Here is a 22420-nt window from a genome sequence, read left to right as displayed (position 1 = left end):
ATATTTGGCTGGTATGGAACCATGCCATCATCAAATTCTCTAGAAATAAGTTTGATTTTTGCTTCCTGGTTTTTGATTGACCTGTGCTTTAGTAACTTAGGCACAAAAAAGAAAGGGACAAGGTCTAGAGGTGAGAAGAAGACCCCATCAGAAACAGGAAAGCTTTGTGGTGCTTCTTAAAATTTTTTCTTGGGCTGGCACTGTGGTGCAGCAGGTTAAGCTGGCGCCTGCAACACTGGCATCTATATGGGAACTTGTGGGGAGCAACTGGGAGCAACTCGGACTAGACTAAGTTACTGGAATTAAAACTTATTCTATGCATCTGCTTTCCCACAATATGGCGCTGAGAAGGGAGTAACAGCTTCTACACAGCTGCCTCCAGTTCAACCAATAAACTGTAGGACCTGCTCCTGATTGGAAGAGAGCAGCGTACTCGGCGTGTGGGTAGCAGAGTTGGGATTGGTGGAAGAGGACTATAAAGGAGGAGAGAGACAACATGCACCGGGAACATCTATCTGAAGGAACACCTGTGCAGCCCTTGAGAGAGCCGGCGGGCGGTGTGCCACTCCCCCACGGAAGTGGGGAAGGTGGCAGGGGGAACCGCCCTTCCACGGAGGTGGAAGGGACGGTAGCCAACCCGGGAAGAACCAGCAGCAAACCCGGGGAGGGCCGAGCAGACAAAAAAACAGCGCAGGGTCCTGTGTCGTTCCTCCACGAAGACGGGGAGCGACAGGAACTGGTTTGGGTCCTGGTTGTCCCGCTTCCAATCTGGTTCCTTGCTAATGTGCCTGGGAAGGCTATGGAAGACAACTCAATTCCTTGGGCCCCTGCACCCATAAGGGAGACTCAAATGGAGTTTCAGCCTCCTGGCTTCTGCCTGGCCCAATTCTGGCCTTTGGGGCCCTTTGGGAAGTGAACCAGAAGATGGAAGATCTATTTTTCTCTCTCTCTCCTCTCCCATCTCTACCTATCTCTGTACCTCTACCTTTCAATTAAATAAATTAATTATTAAAAATTTTTTTTCTAAGAACTACTGTACTGGTTTTTGCAAGTTGAGATTTATCCATGTTTACTGTAACAAAACAACATGGAGATATGAGAAAATATTTAGTGTTGCATCATCCCACTCTTCTCTACAACTCTGAGGTAGCAAAGGTTAACCAAGTGGAATGTCATTTGTGTCTTTCCTACACATTTACAGGATATAGATTAGGGGAATTCAAAAACTTCATGGAAAATTGAATTAAAGAGGACTTTATTGTCATGCAGAACTTTTTAACATCCAGGCATAGTTTTTCATAATATGCATTTTCTCTGAATTTTTAAAGACCCTTTGTGTAAACAGATACGTGTGTCTGCTATATATACTGGTCTAAAAAACTTGTTTTTGCAAAACTAATGATGAATTAGGAGGTCTGTCTTCCCTTAAAACTCTGTGAGGGGCCGGTGCTGTAGCACAGCGGGTTAAAGCCCCAGCCTGCAGCAATGGCATCACATATAGGCGCTGATTCAAATCCTGACTGCTCACTTCCAATCCAGCTCCCTGCTAATGTGCCTGAGAAAGCAGCGGAGGATGGCTCAAGTCCTTAGGCCCCTGCACCTGAGCAGGAGACCTAGAAGAAGCTCCTGGCTCCTGGCTTCAAATCATTTTAGCTTCAGCCATTCTAGCCATTTGGGGAGTGAACCACAGGATGGAAGACCTCTCTCCCTCTCTGTAACTCTGTCTTTCAAATAAATTAAAAAAATCTTTTAAAAAATAAACAATCAAAAATACTTAGAATTTCACATACACAAAAACTCAAAAAGGAAAACACAGAAACACACCAAAAATAAATAAATAAACACCCTGTGAATACATGTACCCTTTGGACTCTAACTAGCATCTCATTTAGAGTCTTCCACAGCTAGAAATACATGCCCACACTGTCCATAATCATAGTTCTTTGGAAGAAGTAACTTATCTTTCAAAACAGAGGAGCACAAAGGAGGTGCCTTTTTGACAACCATCAGCAGTAACTGATAAACAGGGAGAGTCAGCCTTGAGGTTACCTTGTTTTGACCTCTGTTGGGTTACTTCCTTAGCAGCATACATAGTGAAATGAAACAAGATGTATACCAACATTTTGTGTATGGAAAGTAGGTCCTGCGCCTTCCAAGTGTAGAAATAAGGACATCTGTCCCATCTGATGCCTGGTGCAGTGGCTGACTCATGGCAGTGCTCAGGGAGAGCTCGATAAACGGTGCCAAGCTGCAGCACAGCTGAAACCTTCGTAACCAGATTTAAGGTTAATATGTCTAGGCTTTCAGGCAACACTTACTGAGGGCCTGCTGTGATTAGGGCCCTGTTCTGAGCTCAGTAAACAAAGTGATGAGTGTGGTAGAGTCTATCATGGAGCTCACAGTATGCAGATGGCCTCCAACTTACAATGGTTTCACAGGATGTTTTTGACTTTAGAGTGGTTGAAATCTTTCAGTAGAAATTGTATTTCAATGTTGATGTTTGACATCTCCCTTTCATTGCCCTGTATGGCACAGTACTCATTGTGATGATGGGTGGCAGCAAGCAGTGAAGCGCCCAGTCAGCCTGAGGATCATGAAGGGGAGTAATGGATGCTCTACAGGGTACTGTGTTGCTGAGCTATGACGTTCACATGTTAGGTGTACTGAATACATTTTAGACTACTGATATTTTCAGCTGATGATGCATTGATCCACATGGACATCAGCATAAGTCAAAGGGGCCCCTGAAATTGGGAAGGCAGACAAGTGCTGTAAAAGAACAGAAGAGGTTGACACAGCCAATTTTTGGCCAGAGAAGGTCTGTTTTGATAGTGAAGTTGAGAAGAGATCAGAGAACAAGCAGGTGCTCTTTGTGAAAAGGGTCGGGGGAGTGACCATTCCAGGTAGAGCAAACAGCCAGAGCAAAATCCCTGGGTGGAAAAGTGCTGGATGGGCATCAACTGCTAACAAACTGAAGTGATCGTATTCAGGGCATAAAGTGGAGGCAAACATTAACTGCAGTTGTAATCAGGGAGGACAAGTCAATGTGAAGCTTCCAAACAGTGCTGTCCAATAGGAACACTGTGTGAAATTTTCTAGGAGACATATTCAGAAGAGAAAAGAATAGCAACTGAATTTAATTTTAATGATCTATTTGACTTAATCCAACATGCCTGAAGAATTATTTTTTCAAATTATGATCAATACAAAAAATTAAAGGGTTTTATTCTGTTTTTGTACTAAGTCTTTGAAATCATCTATTTTACAGCACATCTCATCACATTTCAAGAGCTCAGTGGCCACAAAATATCCAAGAAAGATTCCCACTTTCAATTCAGATAATTTCTTTTGACTTCTAAATAGCCACTGGTTCTAAGTCTGGATTTTAAGAGACATTTATGCTTAATTGTCTGTTGGATTAATCTGCTCTTATGTTAGGTCTTTGGTTGGGATGAATTGCCTGTTCCACCATCAACCTCATTCTCATTCCCAGCGAGGACTTGGGTCCCCCCATCACAACCCATCCTTTACAGTCAGTTTCTCAAATGGCCAGAGGCTGGTCCTCTCTTTGGATTTTACAAGATCTGAAATGTGGTGAACAGCTGGGCCAGCTGTGCACTCCCTACGTGGTCACTGGGGAGCAGCCGGTCAAAGCACTAATCACAGTTTAGGATCTAGGAAATGGTGATGGCCTGTAATCATTCCAAACAACTGTGCTATTTCTGAAAAATGACAGAGTAAAACCTTCCAAGGAAACCACACAAAAGCCCCCAGAAAAAGAGAACAAGTGAAACCCGCCCTCATTTTTAGTTGTTTTTCTGTCTGCACCACTTGGGGTGAGAGTCACAGGGCTGTGCTTAACCTTGTCTCCCTTCTGGGCCATGTTTGAAGTGATACAGTCCTCACATGAAAATGTTTCACCCCAGACCCATGGTGTGTGTCAAACACAATCCAAGGTGCTGATGCCTACACATTTGCACAAAGGCAAGAGGCTTTTATGTCTGCTTCCTTTTGATGTTAATATTTTGTATGAAGTAGAATTTGGATTTTGAGGTTCAGATAGAGACTGGGGAAAACAGATAACATTTTGAGCACTTCCTCTGTATCAGGCACTCAACACTCCATCTCCACCTCATTTAACTGTGATTCTACAAGGTATTATTCCCCCACTTCATAGATGATAAAACTAAGACTCAGAAAGGCTAGCACACAAGCTTGATTTTGTGACTCCAGAGCCTCAGTGCCTAACCTCCATGCCTAATGGTTTTGCAGTTGCTCTTTCCACAAAAAAATGCTCATTTCCCAGATCCAGTGCTGAAAAATCAATTGTGTGGCCAATTTCTCCAAGTCATGACTCATTAGGGCCTTGTTTCTACCTCATCTGGTCATGCACCCCTTATGCTGGATTCCAAAGAGGGAGTACACTCACGGGATCATCAGAATAACAACTCTGTCTCGGTAACCTTGGCTCCTTTGCTGCTCAACTAATGCAGCAGGGGGCAGGCATTGTGGCGCAACGGGTTAAACCCCTGGCTTGTGGCTCTCACATCCCATGCTGGAGCACCTGGTTTGAGGTGCAGATATTCATTCTTCCAATTCAGCTTCCTTCTGATGTGCCTGAGGAGGCAGTGGCTACTACTTCAGCTACTGTGCCCCTGCTGCCCATGTGGGAGACCTGGATTGAGTTCTGGGCTCCTGTATTAGGCCTAACCTGTCCCTTGCTGTTGCCAGCATCTGGGCAAGGAACCAGTGGATGGAAGATCTCTGTCTCTCTCTCCTTCCCTCCCTCTATGTTGTTTTGCCTTTTAAATAAATTAATTAAACTTTAAAAATAAGCAAAAAAAAAATCCAACACCACAAATACATCCATGAGAAATACCTATGGAGTGAGAACATCTCTACCTTTCTGGAAAACAGAACTTCAGCTGACAACTCTGACAAGGAAGAATGGGAGAATTAGAGCTTAAAGATCAGAGTCTCTGGTTTGAACCCCAACTCATTCCTTACTAGCTACCCAACCCGAGGGAAGTGTCCTACCCCCTTAGTTGCCTTGTTTTTCTTCATTAAAGATGTTAATTAATTATTATAACTTTATTTTAAAGGCAGAGAGGCACAGGGAGACAGAGAGAGATCTTCCGTCCAGGGGTTCCCTCCCCAAATGCCTGTAACAGCTGGGGCTGTGCCAGGCCGAGGCTGGGAACCAGGAGCTCCATCCAGCTCTCCCAATGGGTGGCAGGGACACAAGTACTTGAGCTATCACTGCTGCCTCCCATGATGCATATTAGCACAAACCGGATTAGAAAAGAAGAAGCTGAGACTCAAACCAAGCACTCCTATATGGGATGTGGGAGTCGCAAGTGATGACTTTACTACTGTGTCAAATGCCCAACACACTTGGTTTTTTAAAAATAACTAAATAATTGTTACCGAAGTTCATTCAGGAGATTTAAAAGGACTAAGAAACTTACCAACGAATTAAAATCATTACAGTGATACTGTGATCACTCAAATGTTACTTCCTTTCTTTTCCTTCTCCAGTGGCTGCCCATAAAATAAGATCTTATTCTTTTGCCTTTATGTTTCCATATTTCCTTTGAAGATTTTCTTTTGCAAAATGATGTAATCAGGAACCACTCTTTGGCAGCCCAGCATTAGCACTCAACTGGCCTTATGGCTGAGTTTGACAATCAGAGTCATTTGTTTATTTCACCAATTATTTGTAGGATCAGAGCAAAACCACAAAAGGAGCCTGTTTCCTGGCCTTTCCAACTGTGATGCATTTGCTCTCACGGGCTTCAGCCTTCTGCTTCCCTCTTCACTCCTGACAAAGCCTTCCCCAAATCCTCATTCACCTAAGATTTCACTTACCTGACTGTTAAAGTTTGCCTTGTTTCAGGGGGGCTTGGATTAGGCCAGATAGAAACTTAAGCCAAGAGGGGGCTTTGACAATACAAATTCTGACATCAGCTCAGAGAGTACTGCCTCTACCACTGAACCCAACTGAAACTGCACAGTGACAAAGAAGAGCTTTAAAAAAATGGTGTCACAGAAATGCAGCTTAAATCACTAATTTGGGGGTTGTTCCTCCCAAGCACAGCACAGTGCAGAATTTCAGTTCTGACATTGGCTTAGGGGTCTTCCTGGAGCCTGGTTTTATCCCCTCTGCCAAATTGCTCAAGGTGACCCCCATATTCTTTTCCATTCTCATAACTCAATTTTTGATATCATGACAAAGGGGTTCTCAAATGGGAGAGGGAGAAAACCAGGATTTGCAGCTCAGGAAGAGCAGGGTCTGAAAGGGAACACTGAGACAGCTGTTTCAGATCTGTGAACTTAGCTCTCTTAGATCTTACTTCTCTCCGGTCTTCAACAGCTGTGGGGACACTGACAGCTGCCACACGGGGTTACTGTGACTGTGCCATGGGAAGGCACGCAGCACGTTGCTTGACAGTCAGTAAACACGTGGTCATCGCTGTCTCCATGGAAAAAGTAGTATCTTGTAAAACACCGGTGCAACTGGCAATCAGCTACTGCTCCTCCCTCCTCTTCCCCAGCCTATCTTCAAGAGGACCCAACCCTCACTAAGTCTTGACCCTGGGAGGATCTGGGGTCATGGCAGCTGCTACCAAGGCCCCTTGGACCATCTGAAGCCAGGAAACTATCATCCATCACACACACCTGCCTTTTTTTCCTCTTTCACAAGACCTCTTACTCATAGCTAACCCACAGCCACCCGACTTTCTTCCCCTTGGTGTTTTCACACTGGGGTGTGCTATGAGGCCGGCTGCACTGTGGGGGAAAACACTTCAGCTTCTCTGAAAGTCTGCTGTCTTTTCAATAGTAGCACCCTAACTACTCAAAAGAAAAAAGTGGGAATGTTATCAAAAGAAGCAGGACACTAATGAAAATAAGAGGAAAAGAGAGTTTACGTGCATACAGTTTTCAGAGGGCAATTTAGGATCCACTACTAAAACTGTAGATGTATTTTCTCACAAGAAACTGAAAAAAAATTTTGTTTATTTTTATTGGAAAAGTGTGTGTATGTGGGAAGGGAGAGAGAGAAAGAGTGAGTAAGAGAGAGAGAGAGAGAGAGAGAGAATCTCCCAATCTGTGGTTCACTGCTCAAAGGCCAGCAACAGCTAGGGCTGGGCCAGGCTACAGCCAGGAGCCTTGAACTCAATGCATTCTCCCAGGTAGGTAGCACAGACCCAAGTACTTTTGCCATCACCAGGGGTGCACATTAGCAAGAAGCTGAAATTGGAAACAAGAGCACAGACTCCAACTCAGAGACTCCGATATGGGATGTGGCATCCCATGAAGCATCTTAACTGCTGCTCCAAGCAACTGCCCCATCACAAGAAATTACTGAGAGCAGAAACCTGTAGGGGTCAACCTAGGGGCTGGGAGTGGAAGGTAGAAACAGAGCTGTTCTCTCTACCTCATATTCTCGATGCTGTTTCAATGTTTTAGTACAAATCTGTATTTCTTCCATTATACTAAAAAGATTAACTCAAATAAATAGATATGCTTCCCTATAGGATTCTTCCTGAAGAAATATATGTTCAAAATGTATAAATACATGTGAAAACTGTTGTTCATTCCAGCATTAATTGCACAAAAATAGAAAAACTTAAAATATTCATAAATTGACAAATGGCTAAAAAAGTTATCATTCATTCATCCTGTGATTACTCTTTTATGCTATTTATATAAATACATATTTATATTTTATGCATAGTTGTTTATTATTAACAAAGAATAAAGCTGGCCTACATGAAGGTAAAAATTATATATTAATTATAACAAAGCAAGTTTAAAGGTACAGATGAAAAGTCATCTCAGTTTTGGAAAAAGAGGTAATAAAAATATGTTAATAAATTCAAAGAAATAATATGAGAGGGTTGGCATTGTGACATACAGGCACTGGTTTGTATCCTGGCTGCTCCATGTCCTAACCAGCTCCCTGCTAATATACCTGGGAAAGCAGCAGAAGATAGTCCAAGGACTTGGACCTCTGTACCCACGTGGGAGGCCCAGATGAAGTTCCTGGTTCCTGGCTTTGGGCTGGCCTAGACCTGGCCACTGGGGAGTGAACCAGCAGATGGATGATCTCTCTCTCTTTCTCTCTCTCTCTCTCTCCCCCACTCTGTGTAACTCTGTCTTTCAAATGAATAAATAAATGGTTTTTAAAGAAATAATATACGAATGAAAATATTTCAAGTTACTAACACTTGTGTTCTATTATAGGTGCCACTGTGGCACAATTTCACAGTAAAAGTAGTGTATTTCTAAAATATTTTAAGCTTTTTACAGTGAATAAAGATGAAAAGCAGAAAAACGAAAATAAGATTTTAAGGAAGTTAAAAATTTTAACAGCACTGCACTGTAATGCAGCTATGGCAGCTGCTTCTAGAAGAAGGTAAAAGTGTACACTTCAAATGCTGGGTGTACACAGCGACGTCCCTCTTTGCTCTCACAACCTCATAACCCCATTAGCAGGAAGTGGCAGTCAGGCAGCACCTGCCACCTGTTCTTCTGTGTCCATGAGGTTCAAGTTCATAACTGTTCCTGTCATGTTCTGTTTGAGTAACTGCATTTTCCTAAGACATTCTAATGTAGTATTTGTGTGTTTTTATGAAGGTATGTTTGTCTATTAAGTGAAATTAATAATTAAGGAATAATTCCAAGCCTCACTGACTTAAATGAAGATATCCTAATCCTAGGATGGTAAAGACGTGATTGCTTAGAATTTCTGAAAAAAGTGGGCTGAGAGTAAAGGATTTATGGGAAAATGAAGAAGAATTGTTACATTATGAACACATTGTGTCTCTCAACATCTCTGGTCTATAATTTTAAAGCTCTCCTTCTTGCCAGAATAGGAAATATGAAATGTTTAATGAATTTGAAAAAATATATTTCTCAGTCTTCCTTTTAAGTACTTAAGAGTCATTGTACTTCTGGAAATAGCTCCTTATAAAGATGATCATGAAATACTTGTCAACTGAGGAAAAGCAAGTAAGACAAAGTATACAGCAAAAAGGGATATTTGTGGGCTCGATGACAAGCCTTTTTAATGTACATGACTTGGATTAATATTTCCAGAATGATTGGCAGGTAGATGCAAATCTCTTGACAATGTAAACATAGGTTAAAACTAGTCTGCCTAAAAGTCTTAGCAAATAAAGAAATTCTACAACTTATTAAGGAAGATAATAACTTCAAGAAAAATGGGCAAAATCAATATAAATGTTTTTTAAACCATGAAAAGATATTCAAAGTCACTACAATAACAGTGATGAAAATAAGTTCTACTTAGATATCATCGTTTAAAATCTGTCAGACTTGCAAAGATCTAAGAATAAGATAAGGGTGTAAGAGAAGTTTTGAGAAAATAGACAATTCACACCTGACCCCGGAGAAAGTTAGTTGCTACAGCTTCTATGGAGAATAATTTGGTTATTTTCAACAAAATAGCATGCAAACATCCTTTGACTCAGCAATTCCACTTCTACCCATGCATTCTACAAGTGGGTGTTCCTCAGCTTCAGCGCAGTTGAAATTTGGGACTGGATCATTTTTCATTGTGGATCTGCTCTGTGCTCTGCAGGAGACTGAGCACCATCCCTGGGCTCTACCCACGAGATACCAGTGGCACCCACCTGCCCATCTGTGACACCAAAAATTTCTCCCGATAGTATCAAATATGTCTTGAAGGGAAAAGCCAGCTCTGGTTCAGGACCACTGTTACAAACTTAATCGTGACAAGTGATATTCATAGAGGGCTATTCACTCTTTGCTGTTTGCAATAACAAAACCATTGGAAACAGACTAACAGCAGTAAGAGGAATTTTTATACATACTATGAAACATTATGCAACCAGATAAAATGAATGAAGAAGCCTGGTGTATCGGGATGGATTGATCTCCCTGTAATATTGTTAACTAACGAAAAGAAAGAGGTTAAGAAGTCTGTCAACTGTCTGCCACTACATAAAAGGGAAGAAAAAATGTTTATTTGCAGTTACATTATATACATAAAGTATCATTGGCAGAATTTATGAGAAATTGATTATACTGGATATTCTCTATCAGGAAAGCAATGTGGCTGGAGACACGGACGAGAGATTAATTACTACATAACATATTGCAAGTTTTTAAAAAATTATGTAAATGGAATTATCCAGGTCTTCTTAAAATTTTTCTGCATTTTGCAAAGACTGGCAAACTAAAATGACTATTAGTGCATCGATGCGATGTCCAGTGTGCTGGCACTGAGGCAAGGGAGCAGGGTTCATCCCTGCAGCAATTAAGTCCATTTCATGAACCAATTAGAGCAATTTGGACAGTTGAAAAGCAATGTGAACAACACTAATTTAATGTCATTGAGATGTTTGTTAGACATTCAAAAAATTAGAACAATTTTTTTTTTTAATTCTGAGAAATGTGGAATCAGTTTTTGGCAGCAGGTTCATGTGTCCGCTGTGCCCTTGAGGTAGAGCCACGTGGGTAGAGTGTGGCGGCCTGAAAAGACCTCGCTGTTGTCTTCCTGCTCCCCTGTGCTTCCATGTCCAGGTGCTCCGGACTCTGAGGCTGCACCTCTGAGGCGCCACATGTCCCGGGGCTGGTACTAAATTTCACACCCTGAGCTATTGAGAGGCAAATGATCAGGAATTGTGACTGTTGATGCTGTCCCACAGATCCAGTGCTTCCAGGCTTCTCTTTACAACTCACCCTTGCAATTTCCACCACACTCCAGCTTCCTCAAAAGGAATCATATCCCTAATAGTGTTCACTGACTTGACTCACTTTGTCTCCTATGAACAAACTGTTCCGAAAGGCAGCTTAAAGTCACCACTGTAAATTTAAAAACACTTATTTCTAAGATTATCGTAATAAGCATGTAACTATTAAATTTAAAACATTTTAAAACCAAATTTGTTTGGGTGCCTACCATCTGTGTGCTATTAGTAGCACCTAACCTTGGGAAAAACTGAATTCCATCATTGTACATGAAACTGTCTTAGTCTGGGTTGTGGAAAAGGGTGAGTTTTGGTGTAGTATCTTCAGTCTCACTTTCTGAGCCCCTAATCCAAGCAATACAAGGATAGGAGGGTTCTGGGAGCTTCCCTTCCCAGCTTCAACTAGAACACCCCCAACTCCATCTATTTAAATTTAAATCCCTATACACCTGGTGTATAGGAATGGGATGGGATGTGTAATTTTGTGTTAATAGAGTTTCACATTTTAAAAACTTTCAAAAATCCCAAACCTACTGCAATCCTTTGATTGTATGAGCAACAAAGCTAACTCTCATAGTGAGGAACCAGCCAAGGTTACTCAGGTGCCAAGTCTCCATACTATTAAGCTACCCTATTGTTGCTTCCATATCTCATTCCACTTTTCTAGAATTAGAGGCTATCTGAGACTTCCAGCCCCTTGGGCTCTGCGTACAATTAGAACCGACCTCTATGGAAGAATCGAAAATGACTTCCGGTATTTCATTTCCTCCTTGTTAATGCACTTGATGGCCTAAACCAATGAGCTCATTTCTATGAGCCCTTCAAAACTCCAAAAATGATCAGTTAGGAGGCTTTTTGGCACTCCATAAGTCCTACTATATAGCTAGTGGGTTTTTCTTCATCTATAAAACTTTAAATCACAACCTCTCAAACAGGCATAAAATATTACATATTTTCCCTCTCATCATAACATCCAAAACATATAAAACCAGCATACTTGAAAATTAAAACAATGAGAATTTTTAGTTTATCATCTCTAATGGTTCTAGTAACAAACAGAGGGCTAGTTTTGCTGGGCTCATACACTTTGGAAAATGGTGTAGCAACAAATGATTGAGGCCACAAAATGTTCTTATACTATGACCCAGTCATCTTACTTGGGGCTCTATTTCTCAAGAAGCTTATTTTAAAAAGCAAATAGCCCTGTATCAGAGATACTATTACTTTTTCAGTGTTTTCTTTATATCTGGAAACAACCTGAATATTGAGCCATAGATAGTACATAAGTTGATCTGTTTGTCCAGGTATGTAAAAGTGTGATCTTGTAATGAACTGACTCAAGCGTTGAGAAACAATTTGCATGAGAAAATGATTACCTTGGAGGCCATGTAGATATATGGAAATACACAGAAGAATAAACAGAAAGAGTAAAACACAAAATTGCTATGCATTATGATAATAACTATGTGGAAGTTATATCCATGTAAAAAAGACCAATGCCTCCAGAGGTAATACACAGAAGTCTTTAGACAGGAGAATTATGATGAACATTTTGAGTGTAATTGTTTCATTACTTTTTTAAAATAGTGTAAATTTCTGAAGGTTTGCTTCTCTGTCTTAAGATGAACCTGTGAGGAACAGAGACATGACCTTAATAGTTCAGGAGAGGGAGTGAAAGATGAGAAGCAAAAGTCATCATTTTCTTAAGCTATGCAGGCCTTTGTGGATCATGGTAAGGAGTTGGCATTTTATTCCAACCTCCATGAGAAGCTACCCAAGAGTTGAAGCTGGGGCAGGATCCCACCCACGTGACATTTAGAAGCATTTGTTCTAGCTGTGAAGACAGCAGATTATACAGGTCTTGTACTTGCAGCTCCCTCTATGCAGGCAGCTCCCCCCACTTTTACCCTGGCCTGGTTCTTCCCTTCCCAGCAACCTCAAGCTATGTACAGATTCCTTCTCTGGCTACTCTTTCTCCCAAGTCAGTGACAGATGCTTCTGAGACTTGCCATAGCACCTTCCACACTCCTAACTGTGCTCTGTGGAATTGGAAACCTGCTGCTGTCTGTCTCCTCCACCAGAGTGTACATTTGTGAGACCCTGTTTCTGCTGTTTACCAGTCTATTCCTCACATGCAGTGCCTGACACATGGTAGGTGTTCAAGAAATGCTTGGTGAATGAATGAATAAATCTAAACATAACAAAATAGAAACATCTCCTGACTGAAATGTTAGCTAAAAGAATAATCTATGTAGTTAGCAGGGGGAAGGTCTTATTTGCATTTTTATAACATTTAATTTCAATGACTTTTTAAATATTAGGGCAAAATTACGGAAATTTTGCTTATAAATAACTTCAGGTTAATGGGAATTTATGGCAACATAAGACCTTGTATCAAATTCTTATTCTAGGGGCCCGGTGCTGTGGTCTAGCAGGTGAAGCCAGCACCTGCAGTGCCACCTTCCCATATGGGCACACGTTTGAGTCCTGGCTGCTGCACTTCCAATCCAGCTCTCTACTATGGCCTGGGAATGCAGGAGAAAATGGCCCAAGTCCTTGGGGCCCTGCACCATTGTGGGAGACCCAGAATAAGCTCCTGGCTCCTGGCTTCAGATTGGCCCAGCTCAGGCCCTTGCAGCCATTTGGGGAGTGAACCAGTAGATGGAAGACTCACTCTCTCTCTCTCTCTCTCTCTCTCTCTCTCTCTCTCTTCCTCTCTGTAACTCTGCCTTTCAAATAAAATCAATAATCTTTAAAAATAATTCTTATTCTATTTGAATACTGAAAGCTTTTACTGAAAATCAAGGAACTGAGTAGACAGTTGACCACAGAGGGAAATTCTTTATAAATTAGAAACCATTTTCATGGTTTTCTCCTCTGGATTGCTCTTAATAAGATCCCTGAGAGTCATGAAGGCAAACTCAATGTGGGTGAAGATTAGTTGTTGCAAAGCCTACTTTTCCCAGTAGGCCTAAGAACTCACTGATGAATAAAAGCATCTATGACTGGTTGGTTAAGAGTGGGGTGGGGGAGTGAGGAGTTAGCATTTAAAAATATTTGTTTGTTTGAAAGGAAGAGTTAAAGTGAGAGGAGAGACAGAGATCTTCCAACCACTGGTCCGCTCCCCAAATGGCCATCTTTGAGCCAGCAGTCTGAGCCAGCTTGAAGCTAGGAACCAGGAGATTCTTCCACATTTCCCACGTGGTGCCATCTTCCACTGCTTTCCCAGTTATATTAGCAGGGAGTTGGATTGGAAGCCAAACAGCTGGGACTTGAACCTGCACCCAGCTAGGATACTGGTGCTGCAGGCAGTGGCCAACCTGCTATGCCACAGCAGCAGCATCAAAGATTTACCATTTAGCCCATGAAAATTTGGGATGAACTTTAAAGTAGTTTTCTGAAGACTCAATTTCTGAGTTTGATATCAAAATGTCTTATTTTCCATGGACCTTATTGTTCAAGAAACTGAGCTCCAGTGCTCTCCAGTTTAACCTGTCTTCAAGACCGACTCCGAAACTAAGTTTTCACCTTTATGGCATTTCTCTGTGGCCCATGTTTACTGCAGAAAATGATGAATAGATGCACCAGTCCCTGAGCAGTAGGAATGAAGTCTAATGTAAACACTAGAATATTCACCTCCAAAATGAAAATTCCATATATAATGGTGGTCTCCATAAAAACATCGGCATCATACCACACAGGCAAAGATCAATTCATGGGGGCCTGAAGAGTAGGTTGGGCCTCTGTTGCACTGGCATCCCATATGGGAACCGGTTTGCATCCTGGCTTCTCCACTTCTGATACAGCTCCCTGCAGTTCAAGATGGCCACAGTGCTTGGGCCCCTACACCCACATGGGAGACATGGAAGAGGCTCCTGGCTCCTGGCTTCCGATAGGTTCAGTTCCAGTCGTTGTGGCCATTTGGAGAGTGAACCAGCAGATGGAAGACCTCTTTCCATCTATAAGTCTGCCTCTCAAACAAATCTTTAAAAAAAAAAATCAGTTCATGGTGAAACTGCATTAAGACAGACATGGAAAATGCAGATACCTGAATTGCCAAGTCATCCCCTTGCATCATTGCTTTTTACTGCCCAGCTAGGCAAGGCCCACATGTTAGTTTCCAGGTGCTTTTCTGAATTCAGTTTGAATTATGTGATCTTCATTGATTCAAATATTTACCAAGCACCTACTATGTATCCAGCACTGTCTTAGAGGATGTTGATACAGTGATAAACAAGCAGTCAAGACCTTTGCACTCAGAGATTTGTCCCTTTAATAGATGCCTTTTTAATAGTCAGAAAGGAAACAAGGAACAAACTCAATAAACCTAACAAATAAATCCAGATACTAAAGTAATATATTATGTTTATGTGTTTTTATAGCCATGCAAATGGGTCCTAGGAAAATATCCAAATTTGTGGGGGATGAGAAAGAACCACAACTGCAAACATCTGGATGTTCCAAACAGCGGGAACAGTTAATGCAAAGACCCTGCCCTTGGATAACCTGAAGAACAAGTCCCCCTCTAAGGTGTGTCTCACTTGATTCACCCTAATTCTTGGTCCTGGACAAAAATTCTATGGGGGAACTTGAACTTGGAGCATTCAGAGTTCAGAAAGTGGCACCTGTGGTAGAAACACATAAAGGAGTATGGTGGGAAATGAAATCAGAAAGCTGTGCAGGAACCACAGGGTGAAGGGACTTGTAGGCCACGGTTAAGAATTTATTTAAATTAAGAAAACGTTTAAGTTAAATTGAAAGGTGGAAAGATATACAGAGAGAGAGAGAAAGAAACTCATAAACACATACACATCTATCTATAGTTTACTCCTCAAATAACCTGACATTTACATATGCTGAACAGCTATGGAGGACATTAGGTAAATAATAATATCTGATTTATAATTTTGAAAGTTAATTCTAGAGGTTGCAAAGATAAAAATTGAAAAATGCCTTGATGTCAGAAGGCACCTAGATAGAAGGCAAATGAATCACATGGAAAGAAGTGGGAAGACCCAAGACTGCTGGACATCTCAAGCAAAAATGTTCAGGCAGTATGAAGATGATCATCTACAGAGAATTTAGCTGGAAAGATGATGAAAGAAAGGTGAAGAAAAACAGAGAACAGCGTTGTTTAACTCTTCAGAAAAGAGCTGGGGCCTGAGAAGCTGGCTCTGTTTGTGTTTCCTGCATGTGCCTCTTGCTCTCAGCTCTTAACATTCTAGCCATGTTCAAGGATGAGCCATGCACTACTACCTCTAGGGCTCTTGTTTATTTACTTCTGCACTCAGGAATCTCCTTTTGAAGTCCTCTGTCACTGTTTTTGTCTGTCTCTACTCTTTGGGCATGGATTTTTCTTCTTTAGTGTAATTCTAACATCTCCAAATGGAATTACACTCATGTCCTTCCTCCTTCCTTTCTGTCTGCTTTTATTCCTTCCACAATGAATGAATGAATGGTATGTGCCAGGTAGTCGTAGACATCGGTGATGCCATCTTTAGAAAATTGAGTGCCTGCTGTCATAAAGCTCGAGTTTCATGAAAAGTGGGATAAAGGGAGATGATATTAACACAATAATTATAGTAACAAATGTTTAATCACAAGTTTGGCATGTGCTCTGAAGAAAGGGCCCACGTTGCTCTTGCAGGACATAACAGGATTTCCCTAGGCTGCAAAGCTGAACCTAGTGTGGTATGGCTGGAACCTAGCATGGCGAGAGAAAGAGGGATGTGAGCTGAGACAGAGAAGACCATGTGGCAGATTCTGGTGTCCATCCTTAGGGCAAGGGAGAGAACTACTGAAGGTTCTGATGAAGGCCCTAGGCCTTGATCACCGTCTCCATGTGAAAAGTTCCCGCTGGCTGCAGTGTGGAGGAGAGCAGAGTGTCAAGAGCAGGTGTAACAAGGAGCTGGAGACTGTTGGAGGTGGTGACAGTCCCAGGTGGGAGAGGTTGGTGGCTTCCACTAGGAAAGTGACTGTGGGAGTCTGGGAAGATTCCAGAGGAACTTTAGGAGGAGCTGGCCAAGCTTCTCATTTCTGGACACATAGTGGGGCTCTCTGAAGTGATAAAGAGCTGTCCTAAAGGGTATGTGAAAATGATAGTGCTCATAATATAATTCACTGCAGAAGACCCATGTGGCATGGGGAGCTGATTTCCAGGACCACTCTTTGCACTGAAGACTTCAGAATAATAACACATCACACCCTTTATAACCCAACAGAGTCTCCAGTCACCCACGACTAACAATTTCTAATAAATAAACACCCAATAAAACACATGGGATCTAGGCAAGTTATTTAAACTCTCTTTGCCTCAATTTCCTTACCAACCGAGTAATAAAAGTTCCTAATTGACAGGATGGTTAAAAGGATTAAATAAAATTATCCTCACTTATCACAGGGCCTGATGCACAGTGAGTGCTCAGTAAACATTTGTTACTATTTCACTGTTATTAGGTTAACAATGACCTCCATCTCATTAAAAGGAAACAATGGATGAGTATGCAACCTAACATTAAGATGCTAGCATTCCACATCAGAGACCCTGGGAGGGATCCCTGGCTCTGATTCCTGACTCCATATTCCTGCCAATACAAACACTGGGATTAGTAGCCTCGGGCTCAAGTAGTTGGGTAGCTGACATCTATGTGGTAGACCTGGAGTGAGTTTAAAATATTTAAAGGGAAATGACTGCTCTTTCAACACAGAACAAGAATTTTAGATGTTCTATTCACACGCAAAAAATTGACCAATGCCATGATTTATCAGTTCTCCATGATAAATCTCCTGAGTTCAAACTTACTCTGGGCTACCTGCCCAAGGGGCTCTGCGCGCAGGTAATTCCATGTGCTTTCTGAATGCCTGCCAAATTGTTATCAGCAAGGGTCTGCTGAAGATAAGCAATGCTTTTCATTTCTCAAGAAGACACAGTATTATTAAGAAGTCCAGGCATCCACAGGCTCCGCACCAGCCTGGTCTCCTTCAGAACTGCATTTCATTCAAAGTGTGGCTCTGCGAAACCTCCAGATTCATGTCTACATCTGCTCATCGGAATCCAGCAAGGAATCCAAGCACTTCTGTCTCCAAGTGACTAACAAGCACCTACTTCCACTTCAGTAAAATACAAGTGCCAAGCCCTACTCAAGTTCTCTAATGACATATAAATACTACAGTGACGCATTAAGAAATCAAACATGCCTCGAAAAATGGCAAAGAAGGGTTAAACAAATGTCACTGCATAGGAACAAAAGATATTTCAAAAGGCAATAGATCTTGTAGATCATTATTTCTACTTCTTTCACCTTCTATAACGAACCTGCCACAGCTGTTCCCCCAGATTCACTCATCTAATGAGAAGCAGAGCCTTCTCTAATGAGAAGTCAGGACACCTTGTCCACGGCTTTTTCTACCAGACTACATTGCTATGTTTATTCATGCTGCTTTTGTTTCTACTGATGTTTCAGAATGTGAGATTATCATTATTTGTATAAAAAGCCTGTCCTAGCTAAGCAGCTGTCATCTCATGGGTAGAAACTGCTGGTCTACAAACAGTTGGGCTTGATCCCTCCAGGCTCCTGGAAAGTTTTCCAAGGATGAAGAGTTTTGCCACCTATCTTCCAATTTTTAGACAATTAAATGCCTGGGGAATATTATTACAAGATTTCAGGTGAGTAGTGACCTTTTAGCCAAATAAAATTGAATTCATAAAACTATTTACACTGGACTGATGACTTAACCATTGCAAGTACTCGTTTCTTCCATTGAAAAATAAGGAAATTGCATTAAATTGTCCCTTAGGTTTATTCTAATATTATATTAATGATGTCTCATAAATTTTAGTATATTTCATATTAAGTTCAAGTTCTATCCAATCATGGTATTTGCTATATAAAATACTATTATAGCTTAAAAATTAAACTTAGTCTTGCAGGGTGACTAAAAACCTAATGAATGTTAAACTTATAGGTTTTAAAAGTAAAATTGGGGCTGGAACTGAGGCATAGCGCGTAAAGCCACTGTTAGTAATGCCGGCATCCCATATGGGCACCTGTTCTACTCTGAGCTGCTCCACTTCTGATCTAGCTCTCTGCTCTGGCCTGGGAAAGCAATGGAAGATGACCCAAGTGCTTGGGCCCCTGCACCCATGTGGGAGACCCAGAAGAAGCTCCTGGATCCTGGCTTTGAATCAACTCAACTCTGGCCATTGTGGCCATCTGGGAGGGAACCAGTGGATGGAAGACCTCTCTCTCTCTCCCTCTCTTTCTCTCTCTGCCTCACCTTCTCTGTGTAACTCTGCCTTTCAAATAAATAAATAAATCTTTTAAAAAAATAAAAAGTAAAATTGCCTAATATAACCACTTTACCTCTTGAATCCTCTCTGATTTCTTTCACTGTATATTTCATACATTGTAATTTCATATTCTACTCTGATTTCTTTCATTGTATTTCTTTATCATCAGAATTTCTTGTTCTGTGTGTTCTATTTTACTCAGCATTTATATTTTTCAGTCTGCCCATTTCAAATATAACATACCATTTGGAAAAAAATTAGATAAAAGAATGTGCTCACGTACCCCATGACGATCCTCAAAGTAGGCCAGACTGGTTTTGGTTAAAACAAAGAAGCGGACTTTAAAGTTTGAAGGAGAAGTTCTCCTCTTTTGTTGGGATTTCTTGATTAGCTGTTCTTCCAGAAGAATGAAGTTGTTCATGATTCAGTTGTTACAAAGGGAGGTGTCTTCAGCATCACAGAGGAGCACAACCAGAGCACAGGGCTTCAGGCAAAGAATGCGATGGGGAGGCGGTTGATCTTCAGAGAGCTGCGCACCAGCAACTTGTCTCCAACATTATCTTTCTATCGACATTCAGCCAACCTCGTGGAGCTTCTCCTCTGATGTCAAAGACCATAACCACATCCTTTAGAAATTCACAAGACTAAGAGGCACATGTGAAAAAAAAAAAAAAAACATAGACTCTTTGCTGTATGGTTTGGAAATGCTATTTGAAAAAATTTAGACTCAAAATTTTATTAAGGATCAGAATTTAATCTCATAGCTCCTGGCATATCCCATCCAATAGTGGAGATGCATAGCACAAGAGGTAAGAACATAGACTCTGAAACTGACAGGGCACAGCTTATCTATTAGTTTCCTGTGCTTGCTGGAACAAATTGCCACAAACTTAGGGGCTCAAAGCAACAAAAATGTATTATCTTACAAGTCTGCAGTTCAGAGGTCCAAAATGTGTCTCCCTGGTCTCAAATGAAGCTGCCCGGGGCCTGTAGTCCTTTCTGGCGGCTCTTGAGGGGGCAGGCTGTTTCCAGGGCCTTTCCAGCTTCTGTTCTCCGGCCCCATATTGCTTGGGTGCTGGCCTTCTTCCTCCCTCTTCAAAGCCGCAGGTCAGTCCTGCTCACCGTGTACCACCGTAATCTCTTGTGCCTTCCTCTTCCATAGCTAAGGGCCCTTGCGATTGCACTGGGCTCGCCCAGTGAAGGATAAGATCCCTATTTTAATGTCAACGGATTTCATCTGTTTCCTGAGCTTTCCTTTGCTGCTCATTTAGCATTTTCACAGGTTCTGGGGATTAGGACATGAACTTCTTCAGGCAGAGCCACTATGCCATGTACTACAATTTGAATTCCAGCTTCACCACTTAACCAGCTGTGAGACTGCAGGCCAATTACTCAATAGTGCTGGGGCTTAGAGTTTTTTCATCTGTGAAAGGGAATAACAGTGCTCCTATGTTAAGGCATCATAGGGCTCTTGTTTTTTTTTATTGCCAGCCTCATCTTGAACCCTGCTTGTTCCTTTTTTTTTTTTTTTTTTTTTTTTTTTTTTGACAGGCAGAGTGGACAGTGAGAGAGAGAGAGACAGAGAGAAAGGTCTTCCTTTGCCTTTGGTTCATCCTCCAATGGCCGGGCGGCCGGTGCACCGCACTGATCCGATGGCAGGAGCCAGGTGCTTCTCCTGGTCTCCCATGGGGTGCAGGGCCCAAGCACTTGGGCCATCCTCCACTGCACTCCCTGGCCACAGCAGAGAGCTGGCCTGGAAGAGGGGCAACCGGGACAGAATCCGGCGCCCCGACCGGGACTAGAACCCGCTGTGCCGGCGCCACAAGGCGGAGGATTAGCCTAGTGAGCCGCGGCACCAGCTGCTTGTTCCCTTTACCCCAGATTTCTGTATGCCAGTCCCTATCCCTGCCTCCTTGTTCTACTGGAAAACAACTCCCATTGACTTCTTTTCCAGGTTAATTCTTTTAAAAATATATTTATTTATTTACTTGAAAGAGTCACAGAGAGAGAGAGAGAGAGAGGTCTTCCATCTGCTGGTTCACTCCCCAGATGGCCACAATGGCTGGAGCTATGCAGATCTGAAGCCAGGAGCTAGAAGCTAGAAGCTTCTTCTGGGTCTCCCAAGTGCATGCAGAGCTGGATTGGAAGTGGAGCAGCCGAGAATCCAACTGGCGCCCATATGGGATGCCAGCACTTCGGGCGGTGGCTTTACCTGCTACACCACCGCACCAGCCCCTTCAGGTTAATTCTAAACTGTGCTATAAGTCTCAGTGGTCATGTCACTTCTTAACGGAAGCCTACCTGTTTTTCCTAAGTCTAATTTACCAATCACATACACATGGCATCATGTACCTTTTTCTTGATACTCCCTAAGTTAGTCTTAATTGTGTACTTGGGAGGGAGATTTTGGATTCGAGTTTGTCTCCCCCTGTAGTCCAGACGCCTCCATGATGGCAAGGACTGTGAGGTGTGGCTTTGTTCACGGGCACACTCATAGACTTAGCAAACATCACAGTGCCTGGTGGTTTCAGAAACTTTGTTAAATGGATAATCACTAAATGGAAACGAGAGTTAAAAGAGACAACAAGCACAAAACACTTACAAATTACTTACATTGGAATTTATTATTTAAAAAAATGCAGAAAAGAGGCAGTTGTGAGGGGGGGTAGTTTTTGGTTGTTGTTTTTATTTTCCTGAATTTGGGTTTGAGGTATGGACTGATATTTTCTCAGATATTCACTGTCCCCTTTTTCCTGGGGTAACTGATTGTCTAAAGGTAATCTGAGTATCTGGTCAGTGAAAGAATAAAGACTGTATTTTTTAGCCTGACTTGTAACTAGGTATAGACATGTGACTCCTTTCTGGCCAGCAGAATATAGCAGAACCGATTAGCACAAGTTCAGGGAATGTTCTTAATGGGAGTCTCAATTTTCCTTTCATTTAATTTTTCTCCTTCCCGTTGATTTGAATGTTGATGTGATTGTTGGATCCAGAGCCTCTATGCATGCTGAAGACAATAAGAAAGAAAGAAGCTGGCGCCGCGGCTCACTAGGCTAATCCTCCGCCTTGCGGCGCTGGCACACCAGGTTCTAGTCCCAGTTGGGGCGCCAGATTCTGTCCCGGTTGCCCCTCTTCCAGGCCAGCTCTCTGCTGTGGCCAGGGAGTGCAGTGGAGGATGGCCCAAGTGCTTGGGCCCTGCACCCCATGGGAGACCAGGATAAGTACCTGGCTCCTGCCATCGGATCAGTGCGGTACGCGGGCCGCAGCGCACCAGCTGCTGCGGCCATTGGAGGATGAACCAATGGCAAAGGAAGACCTTTCTCTCTGTCTCTCTCTCTCTCACTGTCCACTCTGCCTGTCAAAAAAAAAAAAAAAAAAAAAAAAAAAGAGC

The 22420-nt window shown here is 42.1% G+C and overlaps 1 protein-coding gene across 1 annotated transcript in view; it reads right to left on the bottom strand.

Annotated features, from left to right (window-relative positions):
• ITK (IL2 inducible T cell kinase) overlaps nt 1-19578 on the bottom strand; it is a 70024-nt gene extending 50446 nt beyond the window's left edge. The window contains exon 1 of the mRNA XM_051843561.2: nt 19313-19578. Coding sequence (XP_051699521.1) covers nt 19313-19450 — 138 coding nt within the window. The 5' untranslated portion in view covers nt 19451-19578. The remainder of the gene's footprint in view (nt 1-19312) is intronic.
• Between the last annotated feature and the right edge of the window lie 2842 nt (nt 19579-22420).

Source organism: Oryctolagus cuniculus, chromosome 6 (assembly GCF_964237555.1).
Source record: "Oryctolagus cuniculus chromosome 6, mOryCun1.1, whole genome shotgun sequence".
Classification (NCBI taxonomy): domain Eukaryota; kingdom Metazoa; phylum Chordata; class Mammalia; order Lagomorpha; family Leporidae; genus Oryctolagus; species Oryctolagus cuniculus.
This window is presented reverse-complemented; position numbering and strand designations above follow the sequence as displayed.